General features: G+C 42.9%; 1 protein-coding gene across 8 annotated transcripts in view; it reads left to right on the top strand.

Annotated features, from left to right (window-relative positions):
• DNAJC13 (DnaJ heat shock protein family (Hsp40) member C13) overlaps positions 1-12,068 on the top strand; it is a 554,470-nt gene that overhangs the window by 366,940 nt on the left and 175,462 nt on the right. For all 8 annotated transcript variants that reach the window (XR_010177689.1, XM_063922373.1, XM_063922368.1 and 5 more), the window contains 5 exons: positions 254-357; positions 441-600; positions 915-977; positions 1,114-1,215; positions 8,881-8,985. Coding sequence is in view for 7 of the 8 variants with exons in the window: in XM_063922373.1 (XP_063778443.1) it covers positions 254-357; positions 441-600; positions 915-977; positions 1,114-1,215; positions 8,881-8,985 (534 nt within the window). In the remaining variant the exon portion in view is untranslated. The remainder of the gene's footprint in view (positions 1-253; positions 358-440; positions 601-914; positions 978-1,113; positions 1,216-8,880; positions 8,986-12,068) is intronic.

Raw genomic sequence — 12,068 nt, forward strand, 5'->3', positions numbered from 1 at the left:
TACTTGGAAGGAGTATTTCTCAGTTTTTCATTTAAAAAAATAAAAAATCTACAGACAAATTATGAAAAATTAGTTTGCTGTAAGAGCCTACTGGTCTGTGTAAGTGTAATTTGTAATGCAGTCAACATCTATTGACATTCAGGGAGGTTGAGTACTTTTTCTAGCCAATTTATAAAGATTAATGTGGCTCTTTAGACTGTGGTGTAGTTGATACATTGCCTTATTTTTATCTTGCATACACTCTTTTTCCAAGGTGAAATACGAGTGCCTGGCGGATGAGATAAAAATAGGTGACTACTATCTACGGTTGCTTTTGGAGGAAGATGAAAATGAAGATACCAGTATTATAAAGCACTCGTAAGAAACCATCTATCAAATATTAATTGTCTATTTGTTCTGATCTAGAGTGTGTAAAAGTAATTTCCATGTTTATCTTGTAGGCATGAGTTTTTCAATGAGCTCTACCACCGATTCCTCCTCACTCCCAAAGTGAACATGAAGAGTCTATGTTTACAAGCCCTCGCAATTGTGTATGGAAGGTGCCATGAAGAAATAGGACCATTTGCAGATACCAAGTACATTGTTGGAATGCTTGAGAGGGTATGCATGCTCTGTATGGATAATTGTAACCTATTTTCCGAAGGGTAGAATATATTAATGACATACTATAATATTGTGTGTCCTTTTCCGCCACATCTATTCTCTCAACATGTGTAAATGCTTTAAAATGTATTTAGTATAATATGATCCCACACTTGGTAATTTAACAATTTTTGCCTGTGGTACAAGCTGGTGTCAGAGAGGATACAATATATTTTGTGCTTAATTAGATATCTTTCTTAGTGTAATATGTTTCTCTAGTAATTTAAAAAGCAATTTAACATCAATTTTGTTACCTATTTTCCTATTTTCAGTGCACTGACAGACTGGAAAGGGACAGGCTCATCTTATTTTTAAACAAGCTGATTCTTAATAAGGTAAGTTCACCTGTAATTTCATTGTGATGTTGACTTTTATCCAAATGTCTGCATACTGCAAAGTCTTTCTATACATTAGTATTTAGGACATGGGCATGGTGCAATATTACATATGTTTGTGTTTTAACCCTACTAGAAAAATGTGAAAGATGTTATGGACTCCAATGGAGTTAGGATCCTGGTTGATCTCCTTACCTTAGCACATCTTCACACCAGCCGAGCCACGGTTCCACTGCAGGTAAGTTGTATAGTTTTGTTGGGGGAAGTGCTACTTTTTTGATTGTGTCAGAATATATTCTAGTCATTACTAGGTTTTTCCAATTAGTGGTACATGTTTCGCAAAGTATACTTCAAACAGATTCATAAAGTATGTCCACCTTTTAAATGTAGCTCAAAATAAGTTAAATCTACTGCTAAAAAAGTCACACTCAACTAAATGTGGGTTTCATACACTATGAGACAAAATAACCATTAAGTAGTACGCAATTTTTATTTATTGGTTAAGAATTAACAGTTTGTGCAATAATTGAAAGATTCACAGACCCATAACACTGGGCAGAGATTTAAAACGGAAGGACCTACGAAGCAGATAGGTTTCCTTGCCACCCTTTCTACTGGGTACATTGACGGTTTTATCGGTGTTAAAGAAGCAAGAGCCTATATTGCAACCCAAGTCAGGTTGCTGGGTCTAACTACCTGTATTGGATAAGCATGTATAGCATATTAGAACATAACGAAAACATTGGGGTGTTAACTATATATGAGTGGGAGTAGACAATGGGATAATGACTGACTGAAAAGAGGGTGTAGTGAGTCACAATACTCTAATCATAGGCGCACTGTTGTCCTAAGAGACCTTCAGTAAGACATAGCACTTAAGAGCTTCTATAAGGGTTTCTAACTTGACTTCATTGGGTCATTTAATAATGTAGTAATACCTATGTGCATACAGGTCTCTGAATTAATACAATAACCAATCCATTAAACAATAACTTAATTCAACATATATATATATATATATTGTAACACTGTAAGGGTACAAGGTGCCGTTTCCTGGGATAAATGGCAGCCTGCAGCAGCTGAGGAACCACACAAGTCCAGTTTCAGGTACAACTGGCCCCAGCCAGTTTTATTATACAGAAAATAAAACAAACCGCAAAAGAAAATACCTTGCCTGTCCGGCACTAACTAAACACAAGGTGTTCCTAACTATCACTAAATAAAAAAAAAGAGTTCTCCAGTACACTGTATAGCTCACTTGTATCAGGAAGCGTGTTTCTCTCACAGAGATCCTGCAGTCTTCCCAGGCAGTCTGCACACCCTAATCAGGCCAGCAGCTCTATAACACTCTTACACAGCTGAAAGCCTGATTAGCCTTCTGTGAGGCCAAAGACCCGACCTGGGCCCAATGTCTGGAACTTGCCCCATCTCTCTTTCAGGGCCCTTACCCAGCTTTTCCAACAAACTGAAAAGGTTCTAACAAAACAAAACATATTCCTAGAAGTTTTCATTTTTCTAATACATGTAAGACAAGAACCTGGGACAAACATACCTGCCCTCAAACACTATCCCAGTGTTCTTGTCACATATCCCCCTCCCCTGTTTCGAGTTAGGGGCCGGAACACTTGTAGCCCCCAAACAGAAGATGCGGGACAATGCATCTGCGTTGGCCAATTGTGTACCCGGTCTATGTTCGACAGTAAACTTAAAATCCTGCAACGCTAGAAACCATCTAGTTACACGAGCATTCTTGCCTCTATTTACATACATCCATTTTAAAGGGGCATGATCCGTCACTAGTCTGAATTGTCTACCCAAGAGGTAATATATCAAGGTATCTAGTGCCCACGTAATGGCCAAAGCCTCCTTTTCCACAATGGCATACCTTTTTTCATGCTCATTGAGTTTCCTACTCAAATAAATGATAGGGTGTTCGTCCCCATCTCTGGTTTGGGACAGCACAGCGCCTATCCCTACCTCTGAGGCATCTGTCTGTACCACAAATTCTTTTGAAAAATCTGGTGTTATCAACACCGGTTGTGAACACAAAGCCACTTTTAACGCTTGGAACGCTTTTTCTGCATCAGGGTTCCATTTCACCATATTTGACTGCTTCCCTTTGGTAAGGTCTGACAACGGCACCGCTGTGGTCGCAAAATTGGGAATAAACCATCTATAGTACCCAGTTATTCCCAAAAAAGCCCTTACCTGTTTTTTATTCACTGGACGAGGCCAGTTTTGAATAGCATCAATTTTATTCAATTGGGGCCTAATCAGACCTCTCCCTATGGTGAAGCCCAAGTATTTGACCTCCTCCATTGCGAGGCAGCACTTCTTTGGGTCAGCAGTTAACCCTGCCTCTCTGATTGAGTCCAGTACTGCTTGTACTTTAACCAAATGGGACCCCCAGTCTGTACTGTGAATTACCACATCATCCAAATAGGCAGCTGCATATTTTCTATGGGGCCTCAAAATTTTATCCATCGCCCGTTGAAAGGTTGCTGGAGCCCCATGCAACCCAAAGGGTAACATCTTATACTGGTACAGCCCCTCCGGAACCGAAAAGGCTGTTTTTACTTTTGCGCTATCACATAAAGGTATTTGCCAGTAACCTTTGGTCAGGTCCAACGTGGTGAGAAACCTGGCTGTTCCCAGCCCTTCTATAAGCTCATCCACACGGGGCTTGGGGTACGCGTCAAACTTGGACACCTCATTTAACTTACGAAAGTCATTACAGAAGCGTATGCTACCGTCGGGCTTCGGGATGAGCACTATGGGACTGGACCACTCACTGTTAAATTCCTCTATGACTCCAAGTTCTAACATGGTTTTAACTTCTTTAGAAACAGCTTCTCGCTGAGCTTCAAGAATCCTATACGGCTTTAAATGAACCCTGACCCCTGGTTCTGTGACAATGTCATGTTTTATTATGGTCGTTCGGCCAGGCAGCTCTGAAAATATCTCCCTATTTTGGATGAGAAATTATTTAAACTGATTGTTCTGATCAGCTGATAATGTCTCTGACACCTTCACTGCGGGATGCAACCGAGGTGAAGACACCGAAGGGCAAGGCTCCGCTGACAGAGACAACCTATCTTTCCAGGGTTTGAGTAAGCTAACATGGTAGATTTGTTCGGGTTTTCTCTTTCCCGGCTGGTATACTTTGTAATTAACCTCATTCACTTTTTCCCTAATCTCAAATGGACCCTGCCATTTAGCTAGGAATTTGCTTTCCACAGTGGGTACCAAAACAAGAACTCTATCTCCAGGAGCAAATTCCCGTATCTTGGCACTCAGGTTATAGACCCTCTGTTGAGTACTTTGGGCCTGTTCCATGTGCTCTCTGACAACAGGTACCACGGCTGCAATCCTATCCTGCATTTGTGTTACATGTTCAATAACGCTTCTATAAGGAGTGGGCTGTCCTTCCCACGTCTCTTTGGCAATGTCCAACAGCCCTCTGGGGTGTCTACCATACAACAAATCAAATGGAGAAAACCCCATAGAGGACTGAGGAACTTCTCTGATGGCCATTAACAAGTAGGGCAACAAACAATCCCAGTTTTTCCCATCTCTCTCAACAACCTTTTTTAACATACTTTTTAATGTTTCATTAAACCTTTCCACCAACCCGTCAGTTTGGGGATGGTAGATGGACGTCCTGAGGTGAGTGACCTTAAATAATTTGCACAATTCTTTCATGATCCTTGACATAAATGGAGTACCTTGGTCAGTCAAAATTTCTTTTGGTATTCCCACTCTACTAAAAACCTGCACCAGCTCCCTAGCTATCGCCTTGGTTGTGATAGTGCGTAAAGGGACAGCCTCAGGATATCGAGTGGCATAGTCCATAATTACCAGGATATACTGATGGCCCCGAGCAGACTTTAACAAGGGCCCCACGAGATCCATGGCTATTCTGTCAAGCGGGTCCTCTATAATAGGCATGGGAACTAGTGGGCTCCTGAAATAGGGTCTAGGGGCATGATACTGGCATTCAGGACAGGAAGAACAATATTCAGACACTTCTTTATAAACCCCTGGCCAAAAGAACCTTTGTAAAACTCTTTCAGTGGTTTTTTCTGCCCCTAAATGTCCTGCGGTAACGTGACTATGAGCTAAATCTAGTACCGTTCTCTGATAAGGCTGGGGAACTACCAGCTGTTCCACCACATCCTCACCCCTTTTGACAATGTGGTACAAGAGCTCATTGTAGATGGCCATGTGGGGATACATAACCCTGTCACCTGGTACCACAGGTTCCCCATTAACAACCTTAACATTCTCTCTAGCCTTTATTAAGGTAGGATCCTTTAACTGTTCAGATGCAAACAGATCCTTCTTTACCTCCAGGTCAGGCACGCTTTCAGTTCTAACTACTATGTCTCTGTTCCCAGCAAGAGGGTCCTCACTGGACTCCCCATCTGTCACTTCCCCAGCCAAACTAGCAAAAGGCAAAGGTTCAGAAAGTTCCGAAGAGACACGTACATCCATAAAATCACCGGTATTATCAACTGGCTCTTTACTTCTCACATCTGTTGATAACCGTGATTCCCACAGTTTCCAAAAATGAGGAAAATCCCTCCCTATTATGGCCTCATGCACCAAGGTGGGGACTAGTCCTAGTTTAACAATTGCTGACCCACAACAAGTTTCTATATTCACTTCAGCAGTGACATAATGTTGGGTATCCCCATGTATGCGAGTTACCCCAATAGGTATTTGCTGGACCTTTTTAAGGGGTCACTAACCCAGCTTTCACGAGGGTTACTAAACTTCCTGAATCTAGCAAGGCCTCTACCCGGTTACCCTCTAAGAACACATCACACATTTGTTTTTCCAGCTCAGGTGAAGGTACCACAGTACAGGCTAACCTAGCAAAGAAAGACATTCTGCGACATTCAAAGGCAGCATCACATTGCATGGGTTCTTGCGTGACTGGGCAATTGGCAATAACATGACCTGGCATACCACACCTAAAACATTTAATCACACGATTATCAACCCGTTTGGGCAGCATAGACCGTTCTAGCCCCATTGGCCTGTTTCCAGGGCCAGTATTTACAGTCTCTCCAGCCTTGCGTTCTCTTAACCGCCCAGCAACGTTTTCCCACGGAACAGTCTTACCAGTCTTTACTGAAGGGCGCTGTCGAGGATCTATGGGTTGCTGGGTGGTCATCAGTAGTTCCTCTGCTGCCAAATACCTCTCTACCATGTCCACTAACTGGTCAGCAGTACCCGGGTTCCCATGGCTCACCCACTTGCGCAGGACCATGGGCAAAGATCAAGTAGCGGTCCATGACGACTCTTTCAACCATCTGGGGACCAGTTAATGTCTCTGGCTGTAACCATTTTTTTGATAGCTGAATAAGGTCGTGCATCTGGGAGCGAGGAGGCTTCTCCATGGCGTACACCCAACGGTGCACCCGTTGTGCTCGTACTGACAGCGTGACACCCAGGCGGGTCAGGATCTCAGTCTTTAGTTTATCATAGTCCCGAGCCTCAGCAGGGCTTAAATCAAAGTACGCTTTTTGGGGCTCACCTGACAGAAAAGGTGCCAGCAGACTGGCCCACTGTGCTTTCGGCCAGTTCTCACGCTCGGCAGTCCTTTCAAACGTGGTCAGGTAGGCCTCCACATCATCAGCCTCTGTCATTTTCTGCAGGAAGTGACTGGCCCGTATAGAACTAGAGCTGGTCGGAGCACTGACGGCCATATCTCCAATCCGGGCTGCAAGGCTCTGCATCACTTCTGTTACGGCCTCTCGCTGTAGTCTCCAATTTTCCTCCTTTGCCACCTGCTGCTGTCTGTTGGCCTCCTGCTGAGCCGCTGTAGCTTGCAGCAAGGCTTTGAGCAGTTCCTCCATGTCGACAGACTTTTCAGGCGGCTTTGTAGCCGCTTTCACCCAGGACATATATCAAATCCTCAGGGCGAGTTTCAGTAACTTCACACTGGGCTGTATCTGCATAAACCACCGTTTTCTGCAGGCCTCACAAAGCTGCTGCTTTCACTTATGCGCAGAACGGAGTGCTCGCATTCTCCACCAAGTTGTAACACTGTAAGGGGTACAAGGTGCCGTTTCCTGGGATAAATGGCAGCCTGCAGCAGCTGAGGAACCACACAACTCCAGTTTCCGGTACAACTGGCTCCAGCCAGTTTTATTATACAGAAAATAAAACAAACAGCAAAAGAAAATACCTTGCCTGTCCGGCACTAACTAAACACAAGATGTTCCTAACTATCACTAAATAAAAAAAAGAGTTCTCCAGTACACTGTATAGCTCACTTGTATCAGGAAGCGTGTTTCTCTCACAGAGATCCTGCAGTCTTCCCAGGCAGTCTGCACACCCTAATCAGGCCAGCAGCTCTATAACACTCTTACACAGCTGAAAGCCTGATTAGCCTTCTGTGAGGCCAAAGACCCGACCTGGGCCCAATGTCTGGATTTGCCCCATCTCTCTTTCAGGGCCCTTACCCAGCTTTTCCAACAAACTGAAAAGGTTCTAACAAAACAAAACATATTCCTAGAAGTTTTCATTTTTCTAATACATGTAAGACAAGAACCTGGGACAAACATACCTGCCCTTAAACACTATCCCAGTGTTCTTGTCACAATAAATATATATATATATATATATATATATACACACACACAAAAACATTAATGTAAATACCAAAATCATGAACTTTGAGCAACTTCACAGATCAGTCCAACATCTTAGCCAGGAACATAAACTCTTGGTGCTACTATAGTGTTGAAGTATAGGATAGATAAGGAAAATAAAACTTTCTGCAGCTAGAGAAACCGTAAGGGTCGGTATACACGGCACGATGTGTAACTGAATGACACATCGTTCCCGGCGGGGGGCCAGCATCGGCAAGTGCATACACACTTGCCGATGCCGGCAGCGATGAATGACGGCGCGGGGGGAGCAGGGGCCATGCTGCATTCAGCAGCATGGCATCGCTAATGACAGCCCCAGATCTTCTTGCATGTTCTAAAGATCTGAGGCTGTCGCCAGTGACCGGCAGGTATGGTTCATACACATGGAATGATGTGCATGATATGTCATTCCGATTGATCGGGAAACAAGCACACATCGTAGCTATATTCATTCCGTTTACCCACCTTTAGTCACTTAGGCAGCAGCCGGAAAAGTCTTCAAAACTCTCTGAAATAGCTCGGTACCTATACACCTCTTGCTGTCATTTAGCAAGTGACCTCTACACAGAGAATGCTCAGTCATCTCTTTGTGTTTCATTTGTGGCCCTATGGTTTGGCATTTCTGCTCCGGGGAAAGACATACTGTAGGTGGTAGTAAATGGAGATGTGACCTTGCACCTCCAGGAGATGTGTATTGCAAAAGCTTGTTCTGGTCTCAGTAAGCGATTATAAGGCTTCAGATATGCAGTAAGTGGGGAAATGCCCACCAATGTTGATACATTACAAAGCACTCTAATACCCCTTTAGATATATGACCTGGTTAATTGCTGGGTCTATCAGGCTGGCAAATTCCCGGGTCTCAGCCGGAACCTGGTAAAGAGCAGGGTCGGGGACCCGGAACTTCGTATTCACACTAAATAAAAACCTGAGTTTTCGATTCATGTGTGAAAGGGGTATAACTGTTCAAGAACCTATGTCTGTCTACAATGGCTGAGAAGCCGCACGCTCCGAGGATATTGTCATACTAACGAAATCACAAATAAAAACATGAATAGGTTAATAATGATTTTCTTGCAGTTGTAGTTAATAAGAAGTTATATAAGTCATTGACATTGTGCTCGAGATTTACAGTATATTACTAATGTGTACATAGATATAGGCATTATTAATTGTGATAAAAACTTGCTGTATTATGTTGTGATATAGGCAATGTTTCATTATTTCTGCTGTCATTTTTCTAGAGCAATGTTATTGAAGCAGCTCCAGATATGAAGAGAGAGAGTGAGAAAGAATGGTATTTTGGCAATGCTGATAAAGAAAGACGTGGTCCTTTTAGCTTTGTTGAGGTAGGCTTTAAATTGTACCTGCCAAACTGAATGTTGCTTGCTACGTACTAGAAAGGTATGTAATTTGTTCTAGCAACAAACAATGTAGTTTATCGGCAGGTGTGTACACATGCCATGCACACAGCGCTGAGCTCCAAAGTATATGGTTATTAAAACAAACTTTGAAACCTTCAATGAACGGAGAGTTCAAGATGTCAAACACTTATGTCCGGCTAGCAGATTATAGAAGGTGCAACAATCTCTTAACTCCTTTTCTCATGGAGTGACACTTACTTTAAAGCCACTTGTGACGTTCACTGAAAGGTATCTTTAGTCATTCAACTTCCACGTCACAGCTTTAAATAATTCTGCTCCACTGACCGTACCAGCAAACACCGACAGATATCATGTGAATGAAGCAAATTTGCAAAAATTCCAGTAACGGAATTTATTCACAAATACATAATATAAGTACTCCTCAAAGAGTAGAGCATTAAAACGTTAAAAAAGATATCTTGAGGTAGACCTCTGAAATGCGTTGATGCTGCAGTGACCGGACAGAACGTGGAGAGAACGCCTCCTATTCCCAAGTCTGAGGCTATTACCGGAACAGCGCGCTGAGATATCCCAGGACTTCTCAGCTGTAGCGCACAGCCCTCACCCAAAAAAGGGTACAGACCGCACTGTCTTTTTTTTTTTTTTCATATATTCTTTATTTCGGATTTTCAAAAGAAATAGAAACGTTACAAATAGGTCAATATCGTATGAACACGTAAATCAATAGACCAACATATTACAAAGCATCAATATAACGTCAACAATACAAACAGAAAATGAAAAAATAATATATATAATTGATCCGTCTAGGAAGTCGCAAATTTTTCATTATATATCAGAGGATCAGCAATAGTGTATTCAGTGTGTATAGAAAACAAAAAGAAATATGACAAAATACATTGAAATCACAACTAATATTGCAAAGAAGAAGACAAGACAAAGGGTAGAGTCGGGGGGGGGGGGGGAATGAGTGAGCTAACCAATCGCATCTAGTACAAGTGTGGTTTCTTATTCAGTGAAGTGGACTACAGAGGTAATCAGTATCATGGTGAGTCTAGCGGGATCTGGTCTTTGTAGGTGGAGGTAGACTTAAAAACCAGCCAAGAGGACCACGTAGCAACATAATCAGAGTGTTTTTCCAGTACTGAATGGTAAATATCCTCCATGGTTCTATAAAATTCTATCCTCTGGAACCATTCCCATAACCTGGGGGGGCTTGGAGACTTCCAGTGAACCGGTGTTACAGCTCTCGCTGCGTTATTAAGATGCTTGAGAAGGGAGTGTTTATATTTTTCTAGTGGTATTGTAGTATGGGAGAGTAGCCAGAAGTCAAGCTCAGTAGGAGCCTGAAACCCCAGGATTTTGGAGGAAATTTGAATAACTACGTCCCAAAAGGCAGCAATTAGAGGGCAGTCCCAACGTATATGAATGAGGGTGCCTCGTTCCCTGCCACACCTCCATCATAAGGAGGACACCTAAGGAAAGAACTTATGCAAAAGGGAGGGACATCGATACCACCTAGTAAGCAGTTTATATTGTGTTTCTATCACCTCCAAACTTGTAGAGCACCGCAACATAAATTCACAATGTTTATTCCAATTAATATGTATCCCTCGAGGTATAAGATCAGTATCCCACTTTGTACAAAAAGTGGGATCTCCCGTGAAATGACCATGCAATAATATCTTATATATACCTGAGAATAACATGAGTGGGTTCGGAAGATTGGGAACACATTGTTTCAAAAGATGTGATGTCACCTGTTAATGCAGCAGCTGTCCTTTGTGACAAATTAAAGTGACGGGTCTGGAGATAGAACCAAAAGTCAGTTGCAGGAATGTCGGTGCCCTCCCTGAGTTCATTAGAAGATTTAACCTTTCCCCCTTAGAGCAAATGGGATATCCTAGTCAAGCCCGCCAGCTTCCATCTGGTGGCCACGCCTCCCCCAGTACCCGGCACAAACGATGGGTTGTTAAGAAATGGGAGAAGCAGAGAATTTGACGAAGAAAGACCCAATTTATAATGTAGCACTCTCCAGAGAGCCAAAGTGGGTCCAACCGTCAAATGAGTGGAGCGGCTAATGGTCCTAAGCCAGGGTGCTGCCTGCAAATGTAGACCCGAGGACCATTTCTCCAAGTCTACCCACTGTTTGGAGCTGGTGCCAGGCCGTGACCAGTCTAGGATCCTATGCAAAATCGTGGCCTGATAATATGCAGATATCATGGGTAACTGTTGGCTCTCCTATAAAACAAGTAGCAATGTTTGAACCTAGGTTTCCTGCCACCGCAAACAAATCGGCTAATTGCCTTATGTGTGTCTACCAGAAACTGATGGGGGAGCTTCAAGGGGATAGTCTGGAAAAGGTATAGCAACCTCGGTAGTATATTCATTTTCACAATACTCATACGGCCTAACCAGGAGAATTTCTGCTTTAGCCACTGGGTCATTTCCCCACGCAGTTTCTGCAATAAAGGGAGATGATTTAAAGTGACTGTAGTAGATAGAGAGGAGGGGGATTAGAATGCCTAAATATTTAATGTGAGTGGGATGCCAGGTGAAGGGAAACGCAGCCCTCAGGGACGAGACTAATTCAGTAGAGAGTGAGACATTAAGAGCTATTGATTTAGTATAATTAATCTTAAAATTAGATAATGCTCCAAAACGTGAAAATTCTTTCATAAGATTAGGTAATGATACAGCAGGGTTTGTAGCGACCGCCAAGAGGTCATATGCAAACAATGCAAGTCTATGTTCATTTTCAGTCCAGTGATATCAGGGTTCTGTCTAATGTCTCTAGCCAGAGCCTCCATGCAGACAACAAATATCAATGGTGACAATGGGCATCCCTGTCTGGTCCCATTAGAAGTGGTTATTGGGCCAGAAAGTAGTCCGTTTACCTGCACCTGTGCTGAGGGAGCCCGATATAGCGCAAGGATTTTTTGCAAGAACACATCTCCCAGGCCCAGTCGTCTGTGTCGCTTCCATAAAGACCCAGTCTATGCGGTTGAAAGCTTTCTATGGAAAGAAGCATCATAGGAGTTTTAGCT

The sequence above is a fragment of the Pseudophryne corroboree genome, chromosome 5 (assembly GCF_028390025.1).
Source record: "Pseudophryne corroboree isolate aPseCor3 chromosome 5, aPseCor3.hap2, whole genome shotgun sequence".
In the NCBI taxonomy this organism is placed as follows: domain Eukaryota; kingdom Metazoa; phylum Chordata; class Amphibia; order Anura; family Myobatrachidae; genus Pseudophryne; species Pseudophryne corroboree.